The sequence below is a fragment of the Chelonoidis abingdonii genome, chromosome 1 (genome assembly GCF_003597395.2).
Source record: "Chelonoidis abingdonii isolate Lonesome George chromosome 1, CheloAbing_2.0, whole genome shotgun sequence".
NCBI classification, from domain to species: domain Eukaryota; kingdom Metazoa; phylum Chordata; order Testudines; family Testudinidae; genus Chelonoidis; species Chelonoidis abingdonii.
In genome coordinates, this window is record NC_133769.1 from 274433875 (window position 1) to 274455413 (window position 21539).

Sequence of the window (21539 nt, forward strand, 5' to 3'; positions counted from 1 at the left end):
CCCACTTCAAAAAAAGAGCAGAGAAAAAGTACTATGTTCCTGCCAAGGGGTCTGAGTACCTTATTCCCATCCCCCTCCCGGGTCCCTTGTGGACACAGTGGACAATGAAAGAGACTGGCAAGGACTGCAAAGTGCGACCAGCATGGCGAAGGACTCAAAGAAGCTGGACCTGTTTGGTAGAAAGATTTATTCTACTGGTGGGTTACAGCTCCACATCTCCAACCTGCAGCCTTACTTGGGAGATATGACTATAATGTCTGGGACTCCATGTCAAAATTCAAGGACTCGCTGTCTCAGGAGTCCAGACAAGAATTCTCTGCTCTGGTGGAGGAAGGGAACACCATAGCCGGGGCCTCCCTCCAAGCTGCCCTAGATGGAACTGACACGGCTGCCATAACAATGGCATCAGCGGTGGTCGTGAGAAAGTCCTTTTGGCTCCAGTCCTCACGACTGACACCAGAGGTTCAGCAGTCCATTCAGAGCCTTCCATTTGGTGGAACTTCCCAGTGAGGTCTCAGTCTTATAAATGTTCACAGCTGCTGATGTTGTCTACGTCCATGGAGTTCTCAGGCTCATGGTTTACTGTCTTGCTCAGGGTAGGCAGATTTTTACACTATTGCATGTGGAAGACCCTGGATTGGACCTGTTTGTATCCAACCAGAACAAGAAACGCCACAGATTCTGTTCCAAAGGGGGAGCCAGTGCCAGGTCTGTGTTGGACACGTTTCTGATCCTATGGTACTCTGATACTGAGAATCCTCAGGAAGATCAGGCAAGATGCAGCCCTAATGATAATGATAGCCCCATCATGGCCCAAGCTGGTTTGGTTCTCTGACCTCATTAACCTGTTAACATGGCCCCTAATCATGCTTCCAGCATACCCAGAAGTGATGATACAATTGAAGGGAGAAGTCCTTCACCTGGACACATCTCTTCATTTCATAGATTGGGTGTTGGCTGTGTGAGATCCACTGACGGATACTGCTCCTTAGCATTGAAAACATCCTAGCTTGCAGAAGAAAGGACTCTACCAGACCTACTTAAGCTGCTAAATAGAAGAGGTTCTCTCTTTAGGCATTGGAGAATTGGTTGTCTTCCTTGAAAACACTGCTGGCTAGTATCCTGGAGTACTTAAAGGGTTTAGGCCTTTCCATAAGCTCCCTAAGAATGCACATAGTGGCTTTCTTTCCTCACTCTTCCCTTCTGGAAGGCCACATGGTCTGACCGTGGCTAAATTTCTCAACGGTCTGCTTCATATCTTACCACCAGTCAGAGACCCTCTACCCTCCTGAGACCTCAAAGTTGTTTTAACAAGTTTGATAGGATCTCCTTTTGAGCATTTGGTGACTTGCTCTTTGTACCACCTATCCATGAAAACCATCTTGTTAGTGGCCATAACCTCAGACAGAAGAATAGAAAATATTCAAGCCCTTATGGCGAGGCCACCTTATGTAGTATTCCACGGGAACAAAATTACTTTAGAACCTCACTCAGGTTCTTATTTAAAGTGGTTTCTGATTTTAATCTTAATCAGTTGATTTGCCTCACACTACTTGGGGAGAAGCTAAACTTCACACCCTGGATGTTGTCAGATCTCTGTCTTAGTACTTGTCTACAGCACTGTTCATTTGGTAACGAAAAGGTTACCTAGTTTGTGTTAACATAGTCTATTTAAAGAGTTTTAGTTTGTTCCAGCAGCATCCACATGGTGGAGTTACAGTGCAGCATGCTAGTACACGCTGCAGTTCACACTTTTAGTCTGAACTGTAGGGCTGTGTCGACATAGTCTTACTATCTAGGCAGAACAGACCCTTTGAGGAATTCTCCGAAATTGTTCCTAGCATTCTCGATCTCCACTCAAAGATAGTGTCTAAATGGGTCACAGACTGTGTTAAGACATGCTAGGCAGTGACTCATTTAAACCCCACTTGGGCAGATTAGGACCAATTCCACCAGATCTCAGGGAGTCTCTACTTCTTCACTGTGATGTGTCCCAGTTTCAGAGATTTTTAAAGCAGCTACCTGGAACTCAGTTCCTGAAATAAACTATATTGTATGGGACAGTACGATGAAATAAGATGTTCCATCCAGTTCTGTCCAGCCTAAGAAGGGGAGGGACCTGATCAGACCAACCAGATGATGTCTCTAACCAGCCATCCTGTATTATGAGAACATCAGGAAAAGTCATATTTCTACCACCTTTGTTGTCCTATCTCTTGTCTCCATTCAGTGTCTGTCAGTCAATTTCCTGCATTACATAAAACTATCACTCTCAGCTGAGAACTAAAAAATAGAACTATCCTGTACTCCCCCACCAAGGAGCACTGTTTGATTGAATAAGAAACTGTCAGCCCTAGAGTTGGAGGGCTTCAGCTGTGAGCTCTGAATGGGGCTGACAGCTCAGAGTGTCAGTCAGAGTGCGAGGGGCTCCCGCTGCGAACCCCACACAGGGCTGACAGCGGGACTCCAGCTCTGAGCCCTGCATGGGGCTGACAGCCAACAAGCGATGTAAGTAATGCAGTGTCTAAATCGATACTGCCTTACCCTAACTACATTGACCACTTGCGGACGTGAATTTAAGTTGATGTAATGGTGACTTACATCAGTAGGAGCTTTAGTTTAGATCAGGTGTTGGCAACCTTTCAGAAATGGTGTGCCGAGTCTTCATTTATTCACTCTAATTTAAGGTTTTGCATGCCAGTCATACATTTAAATCTTTTTAGAAGGTCTTTTTCTATAAGTCTATAATATATAACTAAACTATTGTTGTATGTAAAGTAAATAAGGTTTTTTAAATATTTAAGAAGCTTCATTTAAAAATTAATTAAAATGCAGAGCCCCCCGGACCGGTGGCCAGGACCCGGGCAGTGTGAGTGCCAATGATAATCAGCTCACATGCCGCCTTTGGCACACGTGCCATAGGTTGCCTACCCCTGGTGTAGATGCTTACAGAGTTAGGTTAACATAAGCTGCCTTATGTCAACCTAACTCTGTGGTGTAGACCAGACCTTAATCAGGTCTACTCTAGAGCAACTAATTAGAGTTGCAGTGACTAGAGTGTTGGATCAGCTGCTGTTGCCCAGCACTCTGTCACACTCCCCACTGCCAGAGCCTTTCTCTGATGACAGAGTCTTTGACTGTAGTGAGAAAAAGCTCCAGGAGTGGGAGGCAGCAGAACACTACACTGCCAAGATCGCAATGTAGACATGGGAGACGTTGCTTAGGTATGTAGAGACCCGCATAGGATATATACTGTAGGTTTTGACATAGCTGTCAATGTGCTACCAATAATTGACTCTGTAATTATTGCACCTGCTAACTGCTCAAATTCACATGACTTAGATTTATTAAATAGGCCTTTAATCTAATCTAATGATTAATGGTTCCCTATGGTAGTTTATACAGAAAATATGTCCTGCACAAGTGACATTTTTGACTGAGATAAAGTATTCTTGAAATTTCTGAATGATGTAATCTAGTAGTCCTCCTGTTGGAATCACTTGTAGATTGGAAGTATCTCCAGACCAGCTACATGTAGATGTGTGGAGGAAATCACTTCCTTGGATCTATGTTTAATCTTCTTGTCTCCAGGAAAATTTGGAAATACTGCAACTTTCTTTGTCAGTTTTCTGCAAGGTTCCCTTCTAGACTAAAGGATTCAGGTGGCTTCATTTGCACTATTATTGTTGGAGATTTAGTTTATTTCTGGTATCATGTAATGAAGGATGAAATGAACTGATAAAAAAAAATTATTTTATGGCCCATCTTGTGACATGGTAAGGGTTACAAGAATACCCTTGTTATGTAACAAGGGTCAGAATCCACCGACTTCAGTAAGTATTTTATAATTACTTTGGTTCTGATTGCTGTGATATTAAAAAGCTGAACTAATTGCTGAACAATTTTTAAAGTTAGGAATTCCAGTGACAGCATGGGCCAAATGCTTTTCTCACACTTCAAGCAGGTTCCACTGGAGTTAATGTCAATCTGTCTGTCCACCTCTGTATCTACTTTTATCTAAGGGCTTGTCTACACAGCAAGTTACTGTGCTGCAAGCTAGAGTGTAAATCTACAGCGCACCAGCTTGTTGTGTAGACAAGTCATAAATATTGATAATGTGCTTATCACTGTTGTATTTGAACATTGCCAGAATGATCAAGAACATACTATTAGTATTGTCACATGCTGTGAAAGGTGTGTGCATGTGTTTGGAGAGCAGAATTTCTCTTTAATTGGTGGAATTTGTGAGGACTTAGACTCAGCTTGATGGCATTTCTCTGTTGGATATACATCTCTACCTTGATATAACGCTGTCCTTGGAAGCCAAAAAATCTTACCGCGTTATAGGTGAAACTGTGTTATATTGAACTTGCGTTGATCCACCGGAGTGCGCAGCCCCGCCCCCCCCCGGAGCACTGCTTTACCGCTTTATATCCGAATTTGTGTTATATCAAGTGGCATTGTATCGAGGAAGTGGTGTAATGTAATAATTTTTGAACCCCTTATCCAATCAATTCATGCATTTCAGTGGGGAAGGAGGAAATATGGGGAACACAGTGGTCCTGGAATTGAGGGGGACGGCCTGTGGGATAAAGAGGGAATGGGAGGCACACAAAGCCTCTAACATGAGTGGGGAAAAATGGGGCACTTTGTTATGCGGGGGCAGGGAATGAGGAACACACAGAGACCCTCTCACAGGGAGGGAGGTTGCAGGGAGTCCCTGAAACAGAGGGTGATAGGAGGGTGTCACTCAGGGAGCTTCTGAGCATGAATGGAGGAATGCAAGGAACCCCGGAATAAGAAACAAGATCAGGCTGCAGAAGCAACAAAGTGTGTGACCTTCTAATATATAATAAATTTTGGGAGGTGACTATGGTGAAAATAGTTTAAGAACGTGCAAAATACAACCCTTATGTAACTCCATGGAATTTAGTTGAGTTACTCGTGGATGTGCATGGCCCCATGTTTGCAGTAAATCCTCTAAATTTGAGAGCATTTTGCCAGACCCTTAATACGCTTAATGCAAAGTTCATTTCATATACAATATCATGTTGTCTATTTGTTAGAAACCTAAATTAGGTTAAAATATCCCATCCATTTATTTAGGGTCTATTCTAGAGAATTACTGAGTAATTGCACTTCTCCTTGAAATGATGAATAGAAGCTGTGGCTGTTTAGCATTTTCAAAATGAGGCCTTTAAATTGTGGCTGAATTCATAAATCCTAATCTCTGTTTATAGAAGTGAACTAGAAGTGTTAAATTCTTGTTTGTTACCTTAAATAAAGAATCAAGATAAAACCATAAACAGTTTTGTATGTGATGGAGGGAGGTAATTAGATTTTTTTTAATGTTTTGATATAGACAAATGTATCCTGATCTTAAAGATAATCTGAGGGAGTTCAGAAAACACCTAATTGAAAGTACTAATAATCTGGAACCTCTGAAGGTCTGGGAGCTACAAGGTATATATTTAGTATGCTGTGTTTGTTTGTGAGTTGACACTCATTTTGTTTAATTCTTCTTTGCTGTATTGGTGATTATAAAAACTATAATAAAAACTACTTTATTCTTCAAGTGCTTGTCCCTATATGTAATGGACTTTAGGTTGCACATGCATTCCAGGATCTGGAGATATTTCCTTAGCAGTGTCCATCTGGTCCGTGCCTATTCCTCTGCCACCTCAGGCTCTGTACCAGGGAAATGAAGGGAACTGCTGGTCTGCAATAAAGTTCCTCCTTGCTGCTCTTGGGAGCTTTAGTTTAGGAGATCTTCAAAATGTTCTTTCCAGCGAGAATAGATGGCTTTGTTGTCCTTCAGAACTGTGGTTCCGTCCTTCCATACCATGACAAATTGGCCCGTGAACAGCCTTGATGGCACTAAAGAAGCCGCATGTATTGTGGATGTCTGTGAGATGTTGGAGTTCTTGCACTTTCTCAGTCCACCATTTGTTCTTAAGTTACGATGTGTGTGTACAGTATGCTTTATATAATAGCTGATAAATGATCTTTTATTACAATGATAAAAAGTTTAACTGTTATTGTTTGTGAATATGCCCAGATTTAAAACAAACAACACCCTAAATGCAAAAAGCTTGTCTTCTTCAACTGTAACATCAATCTCTAAATGTGTAAAATTTGGGCCAAAAGGAAATGTGTGTGTTGGGGGAGAGGGGGGATTTGTGAGCAAGAGAAAGAAGTGTTTTCAAATGGAAATTATTTCTTTACTCTGAACTTAAATGTTTACTGCCGTGAATGGTAGAATGACAGCCCTGTAGAGAACTATAGTTGCTTAATAAAACTGGAATATGGTAAATATAAATATCACATTTTGGCAGATACAATCCAATTTGTTTGAAGGTCTCAAACCCTTTGGTAAACAGGGATTTTGCTGATCTTTGTGAGTGGGTAAAGGCTTTGAAAAGGTTCAAACTTTGTAGCATAGTGAAGATAAGGCCAGCTGGCCCAGCTAGCATATGTTCTACTCTCCAAAGCCTTTTTCCCACTGTGGAGGTTACCCATCCACATACTGACCAACTCAAGCCCTGCTTTGTTTTTTAGCTCTGCAAGATGGCAGCACATAGCAGCCAGATGATAGGATAATCTTGTTTTTAACTGAAGTGAGGAACAAACAAATAGGAGAAGGAATTAAACCCAGGTCTCTCATATAAAGTTGCAGAGTATTGCTACTAAACAGAAATTAAAACCTGTTGTAATAGTTACAGGACTAGCTGCCCCTCTGTCCACTTTCTGATCTCTCTAAGCATATTTGTGGAGAAATGGGGCTTATCGTAAGTTATTCCCACCCTTCCTGTCTGTTTCCCAGACATCTGTCTGTTGTATTAAACCAATATATTTATACAGAAAATATCTCAGTAACCAGGCCAACATACAGTATTAATAAATTATGACAGAGTAGCTCTAAATCCATCACATCTGCTGTATAAAATCTGTCATAACAAAGTAATTTAAGAATGGAAAATTAGTAAGAGCAGGCATTGTTCTTTCTGGGAAGCAACAAAGGTTCAGCACTATTATCTTAACACTCATCAAAGAATTAAGCATATGCCTGCTTAGCCATTATAGTCAGAGAAAATAAGTTTATTTTTTTTAATTAATAAGTCTATCTGTTTTCACGTTAATAGCACTTGGCCTATCAGTTACCTGTTAGGATTCCTATAATATGTTCAATTCAGGACACATTTACAGTAGGAAATCACTGTTTTAGTTTATTTACGTGTTAGCTTAATAGAAAGTAGAACATTTTTTGTGGGTTGTTTCAGGAAAAGAGTATTGTGGAGAAGTGTGCTTACTTAATAAAAGAGCTGTCCTATGTAGAACATTGTATTTCAAATTATGATTCTCCATTGAGGCTCAAAGAGATTGGGCAGCAGAAGGTGATGTTAAAGAAACATACTGAAGAAAAATAAATGTTAGCACTGAATATTCAAAACTAAATACTTGAGAAATGGTTTCTTATTTACTCAGCCCATGTTGGAAATAACCTAGAAACCTTAGAGACTGAAAAGGAGGATATTTTACTTTCCCTTCTTGTCAGTAATATCTGGAAAATCTTCACATCTTGGATGTTAAGAGCATAATTCCTTAATTATACATAAGAGAGAGAAGGAACCCCAAGTTGCTAAAAGTGCTTGTTGAGTATCTAAATCTATAATCTTTCTGTTGTAAAATAACTGACCCATAGCTCTGCGTCTAGTCTTCCCTCATAGTTCAAATATTGTGTCCTGATTTCCAGAAGAGACATTTGGATGGTTTCTAACTGGGTAAGAGGGAATGATGTAAGACTAATTATTATTATTCCACTATCCCACGTGGAAAACATTGGTCTAGTGCAGGATGTATACATACTTAATGAGGCATTTGATGCCTGGTGGGAACATTAAAGGATGTCAAAATCTGATTATGTATGCTCCATTTTTCACAGTCAGTAACACTAATCAGTAACTCTAATTCTTTCCAATTCCATATGGTTTTATTTTTTTGGTTTATTATCTATGGCTATTAATGTGTACACAAAACAGGTGAATACTTTTAATGGTGCTGCATGAAATGAATTCTAGAGGTACTAATTAATGAAAGCTTTGGTGTGCATTCAGCATTCATTGGTCTGAAACGGGATTATTTTTATTTTTTTACTGCCCCAGTAGAAGTGCAAGTTCTTCTTTGAGTGATTTGCATATGTCCATTCTGGGGTATGTGTTTGTCCAGTGCATAGTAGTCTGAGAGTTTTGAACCTTAGTGGTATCCATCAGGATGGCCTCAGTGCCCTCTGCTGTCTCCGGCATATGCATAAAGACCCAAGCTGTCCCTAATCTCCCCTTAGTTCCTTCCTGTTGCCCATGATGGTTGTTGGAGCTCCCTGTCCTTGTTTCTGCAAGTCTTTTTTCAAAACCTGAAAATAGTACCTAGGAATTTGTTAGGTAGTTTAGTAGTTAGTTGGTTAGTAACAAAAATTTTTTGTTTTGTTTTTGTTTTGTATAGTTCTGGCATCCAGTTTGGGTATTGGCCCCACTACTGGTGATAGACTGCACTCTCTGGGTTTCAAGTTCTGCCATTCTTATGATTAGGCAATGCCTAATAGTGACTCTCACCTCAGCTGCCTTAGGTGCTTGGAGAAGGCCCATCTGAGCAACAAGTGTGGTACTTGTCAAGGCATTAAGCACCATTCTTAAAAAGGACAGGGCAGCTAAATTAAAATATCCGCTGATCAGTGCTACATTTTCCATCTGAACCGTCTATCTCAGTCTGGGTACTGAGCACCCCAGAATCTACCATCTGTCTCTGGAACTACCAGTGCCGAGAGGTGTTTGAGGCTGTGAGAGAGTTGCTAAACCTATTTGTGCTACCATCACTAGCAGTTAAGAGACTCAGATGGTACCAGCACCCAAGGTACTTCCTTCAGTACCTTCACCTCCTCATCAGGCTGCTCCCTCAAATTCAGCCATCAGGAATCTAATTAGGCAGTACTGTCCAGGGGAAAGTCACAGATTATCTCTCTAGCTCCTCTTTCTTCAAGGTCTGAGCCTTCTTCACTGGTACTGATGGGTATGGCACTGCCGTGATCACAGGAAGTACCTTTTTCTTCATCAAACTCAGAAGTGAGATCATATGTATCCCAATTTAAACAGTCTCATCAGGAGGGATAGGTCATAGAAGGTTAGGGTTGGAAGAGACCTCAGGAGGTCATCTAGTCCAACCCCTTGCTCAAAGCAGGACCAAACCCAGCTAAATCATCTCAGCTATGGCTTTTGTCAAGCTTTAAAAACCTCTAAGAATGGAGATTCCACCACTTCCCTAGGTAAACCATTCCAGTGCTTCACTACCCTCCTAGTGAAATAATTTTACCTAATATCCAACCTAGACCTCCCCCACTGAAACTTGAGACCATTGCTTCTTGTTCTGTCATTTGCCACTACCCATCCTCTTTGGAACCCCCCTTCAGGAAGTTGAAGGCTGCTATCACATCCCCCCTCATTCTTCTCTTCTGCAGTCTAAATAACCCCAGTTCCCTCAACCTCTCCTTGTAAGTCATGTGCCCCAGCCCCCTAATCATTTTCGTTGTCCTCTGCTGAACTCTTTCCAGTTTGTTACACCCTTTCTGTAGTGCCCCAAAATTGGATGCATTAATCCAGATGTGGCCTCAGCAGTGCCAAATAGAGGGGCATAATCACTCTCGATCTGCTGGCAGTGCTCCTACTAATGCAGACTAATATGCCGCTAGCTTTCTTGGCAATAAGAGCACACTGTTGACTCACATCTAGTTCCCCAAGTGCTTTTCTGCAAACTGCTGCTTAGTCAATTGGTCCCCAGCCTGTAGCAGTGCATGGGATTCTTTCGTCCTAAGTTCAGGACTCTGCAATTGTCTTTGTGGAACTTCATCAGATTTCTTTTGTCCCAATCCTCCAATTTGTCTAGGTCACTCTGGACCCTATCCCTACCCTGCAGCGTATCTACCTCTCCCTTCAGCTTAGTGTCATCCATACACTTATTGAGGTGCAATCCATTCCATCATCCAGATCATTAATGAAGATTTATAACAAAATCAGTCCCAGGACTGACTCCGCTTGATACTGACTGCCAAATAGATATCGAGACATTGATCACTACCCATTGAGCCCGGTGATCTAGTCAGCTTCCTATTCACCTTATAGTCCATTCATCCAATCCGTACTTCTTTAACTTTCTGGCAAGAATACTGTGGGAGACCATATCAAAAGCTTTGCTAAAGTCAAGCTGTATCACGTCCACCACTTTCCCGATACCCACAGAGCCACAATCAGTTTGGTCAGATGAATCCATGTTGACATTTCCTGATTACCTTCTTCTTCTCCAGGTGCTTCAAAATGGATTCCTTGAGGACCAGCTTTATGATTTTTCTGGGGACAAAAGTGAGGCTGACCGGTCTGTAGCTCCCTGGATTCTCCTTCATACCTTTTTCACCTGCCAGCCCTAGTTTCAGTCTCAGTATCCGCATGGGACGTATTGGAGAGACCCTTGGGCTGTGCGTAGCTGGGGCCTGGGCCATAGCAGTGGCCCTTTTGAAACATAGGGGACTTTCCCTCTCAATCAGGATTATCTGCACAACCACCTCATCCGGCTTCAACTACTTGGCAGCAGGAGCATCGACACTGTAAACACCATAGCGTTGGTACTGAGCCCGGCATTGAGCAGATTCTGGATCCCTTTCAGCTGCAAGAGGAGTAGGAACTGGATCAGTCCCTGGTACCATTCTTCCTCATCCCCTGATGAGACAATTGTGGTGGAACCTATTTCTCCACCTTCTGATGATTTTAAGACTCATCCGGAGTTGTTGAGGAGGATGGCTATGGCCCTAGATATCTACCTGAAGAAGGTCCAGGAAAAAATCATACAAACTGGTGGTCATTCTGACTCCAGCTAGGATAGCTTCCCCCAATAAATGAGGGTATCTCAGAGCATACCAGGATCCTCAGGCAAACCCCAGCTTCCCTGCCTTCAACTGCAAAAAGAGTGGAGAGACGGTATTATGTTCCTTCCAGGGATTCGAGCACCTGTATAACCATCCTCCTCCAGGCCTCTTTGTAGTGTCAGCGGCCAATGAAAAAGAGAGGCAGGGTGCAAGGATTCAACCCCTAAAGATTGAGAGGCTAAGAAGCTGGACTTATTCCACAGATGAATTACATCTTTACATTGCATACCAGCAAGCTTTGCTGGTACGTTGTGATTTCACCCTGTGGGATACACTTTTGAAGTTCATAAACAAGCTCCCAGATAAGGTGGTTGGATCATTTAAGGAAGGTGGCATCTTCCAAGAGCTCATTTTGATGGGTAGGTCGACAGCAGGCTATCAGTTCCATGAATGCCATATTATTCTTCTCCAATTTTTGCAAACCACCTGTCCCACTCCTGTCATACTTGGGCCCACATCACAGCAGATCAGTGTGTTCTAAGCATGGTAGAAGTGGGACGTATACTTCAGTTTATTTCTGTCTCCCCTCAACTGCTTCACTGACACTTTTCAGGACTTCTTTCATGAAGCAGTGTTATTGCAAGAGATACAATAGAGGCAGTCTCTTCTTTGTTCAGCAGAAAGGGGTTTTACTCCCAATACTTCCTGATCCTGAAGGCCTATTTTAGATCTAAGGTGTATAGAAGGGCTCAGCCAAGGCTCATCCCTCCGCGGGGCTGTGGAGTATCCCACTGCCTCGCACTAGGTCGCTCTGGGCCCAAGCCCTGGGTTAGGGCGGGGCAGCAAACACGCAGTCAGGAGCTTGGGCCCTTAGGCAGGGGCTGAGCCAATAGTTCAATACAAGCCCAGGCCCTAGGTCAGGGCGGGGCAGCAAACACACAGTCAGGAGCTCAGGCCCTTAGGGGCTGAGCCAATAGTTCAATATGAGCCCTGGCCCTTGGTCAGGGCAGGGCAGCAAACACATGGTCAGGAGCTCCGACTTCTGAGTGTCTGGTGCGAGGGGGAGACTGCCACCTGTGAGTAGGGTGGCAGGGGGGAACAGGCCCACCCACTCCACTGCCTCCCAGCCTGGGGCCCTAGCAGCGGCAGAAGACTCGCTGCTGCGTCAGTGGGGATCCTGACTGCAACACACTGATATTGGTTCTGACCCTGCTGCGGCCAGACCAGGGTCGGCTGCCCCCGGGCTACTTCCGGACTGCCCCTCGTAAGGTACCTGGGTTTGGCCAGTGTCCTCAGCGGTTCCCAGCACCATCGGTTACTCCGGGTAACTAGCAAAGGGTAGGCTCGGCTGCTCCTCAGGGTAGTTGGCGAGGGGTAGGTGCAGCTGCTCCTCGGGGTAGCTGGCGAGGGGTAGGCTGGGCTGGCCTGGCCAGTTGTTGGGTCAGCCGCAACCTGCCAGCGTTCTCCCCGAGAGCTAGGCCACAGGCATCTGGCCTCTCTGGCAGCTGGCTTTCAACTGAGCTTTGCAGCAGGGCTGTTCTGTTTCCTTTCCTGCACCATGACCTCTGGGGGGCAGGTGCAGGATCCACTGGCTCCTCCCACATTCGTGCTAGGGGAGGCTTGTCCCTCAGCGAGGCTGTGGGGTATCCCACCTCCTCGCTACAAGATGTTAAAACAAGTTTCTGAAAAAATCAAAATTCCTGATGGTCATTCTAGTTTCCGTTATTCCTTCCTTGGAGCCAGGGGACTAATATGCTGCTCTGTACTTAAAGGGCACCTACTTTCACCTGGCAACTCAATGCCACAGAAATATTCTGAGATTCACTGTCAGTATCCTCCAGTATTAGTTTACAGGCCGCCTCTTTGGTCTCAGCTGCCCCACATGTTTTTACGAAGCCTTTGGTGGTGGTAGCAGCATTTTTCCAGAGGTTACGGTCCGTATGTTCCCTTTCCTGAATGACTGGTTGATAATCTAGATTGCAAGTGCTGTTCAGCCTTTGCATAATCTGATCCATCTTGGACGTGCTAGGTCTGTTGATCAACTCAGACAAGTTGGTCCTGGTCTCAACAGTGGCTAGGGCCTTGCTACCCCAGAGAAGGTTTCATACAATGTGAAGCTTCATTCTGGACTTAGAGGCTTATCCTCTCACCATGGTGAGAAATTGTTTATGGCTGCTAGGGTCCAATGTTCCAGACTGCATCTCAGACTCCTTCAGGGCTAGGTGACAGAGGTGTATTCTCCAAGAAGGCACCACCTAGACATGTTAGTATGCATACCAAATCACATTTTAGCCTCCCTAGATTGGTGGATAGATCTGATTAATGTCTGCAAAGGAGTTCCTTTTGCCCCACCTCCACAATCTTTTACCTTAGTCATGGGTGCCTCTGACCTGGGAGGGGGCTCACCTGGGACCCCTGCAGAGTTTCCGGTCTTCCCAAGATCTCAATCTACATAGCAGCATCAGGGACCTGCGGGCAATTCATTTAGCTTGCACAGTATACCTTCCTTGCATAAGGGGAAGGGGTGCATTGGAGTTGACCAACAATTCAATATAAACAAGCACAGAGGAGCCCAGTTCTCTCCACTCTGTCACGAAGCAGTCCTGCTTTGGGACTTCTGCATCAGAAACTTTATCCTTCAGAAAGTGACCCACCTCCCAGGGGCTCAGAGTATGCTGGCAGATCACATGAGGAGACTGTTTATTGATTAGGAGTGGTTCATTCACCCAGTTATAACAACGTCTATTTTCCAGCTCTGGGGAACTTGCCTAGTAGATCTGTTTGCAACAAAGGACAACACAAAATGTCACTGGTTCTGCTTCAGAGCTGGACACAGCCCCGGTTAATTGATGGATGCATTTCTCCTGCCATTTTCAGAGGCTCTGCTGTATGCTTCTCCCTGATCCCTCTTCTGCCCAGAACTGTGCAAAGTCAAACTGGATAAGGTCCATCTTATACACATTGCTCTGGCATGTCTAAGTGGAAGAGGTTTTCTATCCGGTTGAGGCTAAAAGAGGTCTCCCCTATTCTTGCTTTTATTCATCATGTGCTGAACTGTCTTTTTTTATCTGACAACATCAAGGATTGGTGATTAGCTCAATCAGGATTCACTTAGCAACTATATTGGCATTTCACTCACCTGTGAGCAACTGCGCTTTTTCTTATCCCAGCCTGATGGCTGTAATGTTTTTAAAGGATTTGGATAAACTGTTTCCTCATGTACAGAGCCCTGTTCCACCATCGGACTGAATCTAGTCTTAACAAGCGATGATCTCCACTTTGAGCTTCTAGTGACCTGTCGTTGCACCCTTTTAGTGAAGTACAATTTTAGAAGCGATGCAATGCCAGGCATTAGTGGAATAGGGTGTTTATGTCATATTTTCCTAAGGTTTTTTAAAGCAGATATAAATCTACCTCAGCCATCTCAAGTTGTCCTTATTGAAAGTGGTCTTCACTTTTTCCATGTCCTCTAAGCAGTTTTCTTATCAAAACCTTCTTCCAGGAGCCTGAACAGTAATAAGGGAGAGAGACACTGCACACTGTAGACTTTAGAAAAAGTGTTACCAAATTTTATCTGAAAATGGACTAATCCTTCTAAATCTTTGTTTTTGTTTGTTGCATTTTGACAGAATGAAAGGTAGTCTGGTTTCCTGCAAACAGTTTTTCCATAGATATCTGTTTTATTTTGCCTGTGTTTCTAGTTTGGCTACATGAAGCCACACATAGAATGTTGGGTTATGTCAACTAGATCCTAACACCTCTGACGGCGTTTCTTGACTGATAATGCCATTATTAAGACCATCGCAACGTGCAACCTGTTCATCATTCACACGTGACTCTCAACCTACACATCTGCTCAAACAGTGTAGAGATTATTACTAAATTAGGACGAGTGGACACAAGTTCCTTTCAAATAGACTCAAACCCACCTTCAGATGTTTCTGTGTGTGGTTCACCTACAATGGATCGTAACACTTGCAATCAGCTACTGAAGAAGAAAAAACAGTGTTAACTTCCATAAGCTGTTGTTCTAAGATGTGTTCATATGTCCCCCCATGACCCAACCTATTCCCTCTCTGCTGGAGCCACTGGGGTGGAAGAACAATTGGTTTCGGGGTGCCCATGCTTAATGCAGTACAGTGTAACGTGAGACAACAGAGAGATGCTGAGCCGCCCCAACGGTTACGGTAAAACTCTTCAACACCTGTACAGCTGGTGCACACAATCTCTAACATGGAACAATGGAACACTTGCAACACATCTCAAAAAACACGTGTTTAAAAATGTTAGTAATGTGTTTTTCTCAAAAATCTCATTGTCCAGAGAGTGTTTTTCTTATAAATGTCATTAATATTTTACTGTTCACAACTCTTCTTTGACTATCCCTCCTCTTTTAATTTTAAACACTCCTGAAATATCATTTCATCCCATCGACTTCAAGAATGAGTTTGGAATTATTCATTCCACTGTCTATTTCTTTATTATCTTGTAGTGAACTACGTTATTTTATTGAACAGAGATGGTTTTATTGCCATTAGAACTGAAAGTTGGGAATGCTGTGGAGGAAACATGAAGGTGGTTTATTGTTGAGGAAGATGGGAGAGAGAAATTTAAACATGTTGCCTCATTCTTTATTTTGTTTAAGAAACCAAAAGTTAACTATAAGACATACATTTTTTTAAATAATTGGAGATATCCCTTTACTCCTACAACTGAAGGGACCTTGCAAGGTATTGCGTCCGCCCCTGCCTTCACTGCAGACCAAGTTCTTGTTTTGCCCCAGATGCTAAGGCCCTCAACGGATGAAACTCATCAACCCTGGTTTAACAGCCAATCCTCAAACACTGACCTATCCCCTTATACATCAGCCTTAATTATTCTCCTTGTATATTAATATCCTTCCCCCCATAATCATGTTCCTTGTTTGTCTGATGATATACGTGATTTTGGGCTAAGAAATGTCTTCTTCTTTGAATGCATCCCTATGGGTGTGCATCCTTTGCTGTCTAATCGGAGAACTTCGGTAGCAAGTGTCATTAGGCCCGCACATCCGCGCTGTTTCTCGCTCCTTGCCCTTCTTCCTCCGGCTGATCAGGGTGTCCGGACCTAAAAAGAATGGTTCTGGTTAGGTCTTTGAATCCAATAGAAAAAACGCGAGACCAGACGAACTGTTAAACTAAAAACAATAGTGCATCTTTATTGACTGATATAAGCACAACTGGGCTGGGGAGGAGTACTTACCAACTAACAGAACAAAACCTATTTACATCAGAAACCACAACGTTGATACTTCAATTGCCACTACCAGCACTATGAATATAAAAACTGTATACACTCTAGATACACTGTTATGTCTAGTAACATCAAAGATTCGATCCTTTACAAACAAACAAATACACCAAACATTATATTACAGACATTAAATTGAACTTAAATAGCAATCTTTCAATAAATCAGATTTGGTACCAATATACATAAACTTTATGACAGACAAGCACACACAGACCTTATCACAGACATGCATACACAGATCTTATTGCAGACAAGATACACAGAGCTTTCTGACAAGGCAGTGTACACAGACAGCAGTACACTGTGTCTACCAAATAAGGAAAAGCAAGGAAGAAGTTATGCCAAGCACAGACAGTTTAGCAACAAACAGTAGCACACAAATACCAATTTCCAGATCAGCACCAGCAGAGAGACACCTAGGGGATATCCGATCCCAGGAAATAACAAGACACATCCGTCTCTGCAAACAATCCGAAGAAAAATACCGTTAAATCATAAATGCAATGGTAGAACCCAAGAAATAATAATCACCTGGCAGAACCCAAGAAATAAACATAAGTAGAATGGGCAACACGTCCAAGAACTGATAAAACACACGTCCGAGCCGGCTATCACTGGGAGCCCCAACTGAAGGTTGATCAGTCTTCAGTCAGTTATGGACACTCAACAGACCCTGGCTTGAGGCCTAGTTTTAATTCCAGGACTGAAACACACAATGCCACAATTTGATTGGTCCCTAGCTCCCCCACCCTCCAGGTTCCGAGCTGTTGCCCCCTACGTGGGCAGATTTTGCAGACGGCACACAAGAAGCTGCTAGAAGCTGCACACAGCACACTAGCCTAGGTTTGCACACAACCCTAGTCTGACCTTGTGAACTGTCTTACCATTGGTCAGACTGGGCCCCTTTGCACAAGGCACTTAGGTGGTATGCACACGGCACTAACCTGACCCCTGGGTTGCTGGGCAGGAGAGCAGGAGACTGCACACGGCCCTAGCCTAACCTTTAGCTGACCAGGCAAAAAGAGCGGGAATCTGCACACGGCCCTGAAGGTAACACACAGTGCTAGTGTGACCTTTGGATGACCTACAATTGGCCATACAGACGCCATCTCAAGGCCCTGCAGGCCGCCATCTTAGGCCAGAGGCCGTTGGGCTCCGCCAAAGGGATCACACCCGAGAGTCTTAACAGACCACATAGCATGTATATACTATATAAATAGACAAGGGGGAGCCAGATCACCCTACCTCTGTTCAGAGGCAATGAGACTGTGGAACTGGTGCATCACCTGTGATATCACACTACCAGTGGCTTACCTTCTGGGCTCTCAAAACTTGACAGTGGACAGTCTCAGTCACAAATTCCCACATGACCACAAGTAGGAGATAAACCCAGTGGTACTTCAGGACCTATTCAGGCAGTGAGGGGCATCGACCATGGACTTGTTCATCACTTACCTGAACAAGGAATGTCCACACTACTGCTCCAGAGCAGGCATGGGACAACACTCATTGGGCAAGACTCTCTTTCCTCTTTGAGTGCTTGCATATGTCCATTGCAGTGTAGTTGTGTGCACACCCTGAGCACAGCTTCTGGATTTTTTTCCCTTAGCGGTATCTGTTGGGTCAGGTTCAGTGCCGTCTGGTGTCGCATGCTTGTAGCACTGGAATAAAGGGCCCTCCTGACCCTGTTCCCCTTCAGTTCCTCCTTACCTCCCGTGACAGTTGCTGGAACCCTTCATTGCTTAGGCAATCCTTCTCTTAGTGTTTTTTCTTCCAAATGTAGTGTTAATAGTTCTTGTAGTTTGGTTTTAGTACTTTATAGATCTTAGATAGTTTGGACACCTCCTCACTTGGATAGTACTGGGGCATGCCTCTGTCATTGGGGTTTAAGCCCTGCGCCTCATGCAGTAAGCCTGTGCCTTTGAGCAACTCACATTTGAGCTTCCTCAAGTGTTTGGGGGAAGCTCAGAGGAAAGACCACAACCTAATCTGCAGGCATTTCAAGCCCTGGTCCGAGTAGTACTGAGCTGCACATTTGAAGGTCATCCTCATCCCAGTCCAAAGGATAGAGTTCATCTGTGCTGTACTCAATGCTGGCATCAGCCATGTGCTTTTACAGTCAGCCTATCCTTGATCTCTGAACCCACCTCCGGTACAACTGCTTGTGAGTCACCTACATTGGAGCTGACATACGCAAGCATTTGAAGAACCAAAAATGGTTACGAACCTTTCAGTAACTGTTGTTCTTCGAGATGTGTTGCACATGTCCATTCCAAAACCCACCCTCTGTCCCCAGTCTTGGAGGCTATCTACAAGAAGAAACTGAAGGGGAGTGGGGCCAGTAGGGCCCTTGATATCGGTACTATGAGTGCCCGAAACTGGAGGGCACTGGAGCCACCCCAATGGATAACACTAAAGGAAAAAATTCCAGCAGCTGTACTTCGGGTGTGCACATACCTACATTGGAATGGACATGGGCAACACATCTCGAAGAACGATAGTTACAGAAAGGTTAGTAGTAATTTTTTCTCCCATAGGGCAGGGACCTTCTCTGTGCCTTTCCTCTATTTTCCCTACTGTCAAAACTCCTGTTAAAAATAAAAAGAGAAGGAGGACACATCATATTGATTGCTCCTTCTTGGGCAAGACTGACTTGGAACCCCTACCTGTTACAACTTGTAAGGTGCCTGCTACTCTCTCTCCAGTCCATTCCTTACCTCGTCTCGCAGAACGAAGGATGCACCCTCTATCCCAGCCTGGGGATTGTTTGCCTCAGGGCTTGACTCCTTCATGGTTCCAGTGCATAAAGAACTCCTGCTTGAAGGAGGTACAAGGTATCATGGTACAATTCCCCACTCTGAACCTTAGCGTCCAAGAGATGGGGTACCAGCATGAATTCCTCTAAGCTCAGTTACCAGCTTAGAACCTGTAGTGCTGTCACCAACCAGGAATTACAGTGCCTGGTACCTTCTGGTCCCACCCAAAACTTTGCCCGGGGACCCCCAAGACCCAGACCCTCTGGATTCTTACCACAAGGAAAGTACAACCCTTCCCCACCGTTGCCTTCTCCCAGGCTTCCCTCCCTGGTTATCCTGAAGATCAATGTGATTCAAACTCTTGAATCTTAAACAGAGAGGAAAAATGCAACCTCCTCCCTCCTTTCTCTTCTCCCCTCTCAGACTCTCCCTGGACGAGACAGTAATCTAACACAGGAGAGAAATTAGCCTTTCTCTCACCCCCTTCCCTCCTTTCTCCCCAGCCATTCCCTGGTGCAATCCCAGAACCATCGCCCTGGGTCCACACCAGAATAAAAAAACAATCACGTCTAAACAAGAAACCTTTAATTAAAGAGAAGAAAAACAGTTAAAAATTATCTTTGAAATTTTAAAATGGATTAGTCAGGGGTCTTTTCAGCATTTTACACTGGGAATACCCTCCCAGCCTAGTATACAAGTACAAATTAAAATCCTTTCAGCAAAATACACTTTGAAAACTCCTTTCCAGACAACATACACATTTTGCAAATAAAAAAACAAACAAAGCCTAAACTCGCCTTATCTCCCTAGTACTCGCTATTTCTGAACTATAAAGAGCTAGTATCGGAGGAGATTGGAGAGAAACCCTGGTGCATGTCTGGTCCCTCTGAGCCCCCGCAGTGAACAACAACCAAATTTCTAACAGCACACACACAAATACTTCCGTTCCCTCAAGATATTAAATATCCATGTCCCTGATTTGGGTTCTCTGGTCAGGTGACAGCCAGCTTACAACCCTTACAGTCAAAAGAGATATAAATACTTCTGTTTCTATTACTCCTACTATCTTTATAGACGCAAGGGGTATAATTACACGTAGAAAGTTTGGAACAGTTTGGATTTATTCTCTAGAAAAATAGCCTGGTTTTGGATTTTGGTGTTATTTCCCAACAAAATCTCTCTGATATCTGCAACGTTTCCAAAGATCCTAGCACATGTACTAACTTCTAAGACTTTGGGAACTACTCTCAGTTCCCTCAAGGAACACCTAGCATCTATAGCACTTCACTGTCTGTAGTAGATGGATACTCAGTTTCTATCAACCTGACGGCTAAACGATTTCCTTAGGGTAGAATAAAACCTTTTCCCACAACCCTGGCAATCTTACCCTCATGCAGGACCAAACCTGGTATTGAAGACCTTACTAGACCTCCATTCAAGCCTTGTGCAACTTGTTTTCACTTACATAACTTTCAGTGGAAATGGCCTTCCTGACCAGCAACACTTCAGCTTAGGAAAATAAGAGAAATAAACACTCTATTGGCACATTCCGCCGCCGTCCCCCCACCAGTATTTTTCAGGACAAGCTACATTCAGCCACATCCCAAAATTTTCCCTAAGTAACCTGCCCATTTCACATGACCACTGATTCACCTTCCAATTTCTACCTCAAGCCTCTCCAAAAACAGGAGGCTATATTGCCACAACTCTAGATGTCAGAAGAGTCCTATCTTTTACCTGAGTTAGACGAAGTCTTTCAGAGAAGTCTCCTAAACTTTTCCTCTCTATTTGGCAAGATCTAAGGACTTGTCCAATATCATCCAGAGATCTTCAAACAGGTCTCGAACCTGCATTATACAAGGTTTTAAGATCCACAGCATGACTCCTGCAAAATAAATGTGCAACACTCCACAGGTCGATCTCCTTCATTCGTTGCCCTTCTTCAAGAATTTTCTATCTCAGAATTGTAGAGTGTGCCGATGGCGCATCAGTCCACACCTTCGCAGAATCATTATTGCGCATCACCTGGGAACTCTTGCCTCCAGTGCTTCTTTCGGCTCACAGTATTGGTCATCTGTATGACCTGACTCCGACCACCAGCCCTCTGTAGGGATACTGTGTGGAATCACCTACAGTGAGCATCCACAGGGCACTACTCAAAGAAGAAATTACTCATCTTCTTGCGAGTAATGATGGTTCTTTGAGCTTTGTCCCCCTCTCGGTGCTCTCACCTTACCGCTCCTCCCTTCTGCATTCAGAGATCTTGTCAGTGACTTTGCAGTAGAGAAGAGGAACGAGGAGATAGCCCGCACACACTGGCTAGCTCATGGAGGGGAAACCGGGAGAAACAGTGCATGTGTGGGACGTGTTCAGTGCACACTACTGAAGGTTTCCAGTCAGCAGCCAGCAATGCAAGCACACCTTCACAGTGAACCACCCATAGGGACAACATTCTTGAAGAATCATCGTTACTACACAGTGATATAATTCTTGTGTGGCCTACACCTGGTGGATATGCCACCTCTAAACAATAATATATAATAGTATACTTCTAGTTTAACTTTTGTTTAGTTATCTTTGTGTTT

General features: G+C 43.8%; 1 protein-coding gene across 2 annotated transcripts in view; it reads left to right on the forward strand.

Annotated features, from left to right (window-relative positions):
* UGGT2 (UDP-glucose glycoprotein glucosyltransferase 2) overlaps window positions 1-21539 on the forward strand; it is a 273527-nt gene that overhangs the window by 34944 nt on the left and 217044 nt on the right. For both annotated transcript variants that reach the window (XM_032785015.2, XM_032785017.2), the window contains exon 8: window positions 5363-5463. In XM_032785015.2, the coding sequence (XP_032640906.1) occupies window positions 5363-5463 (101 nt within the window). The remainder of the gene's footprint in view (window positions 1-5362; window positions 5464-21539) is intronic.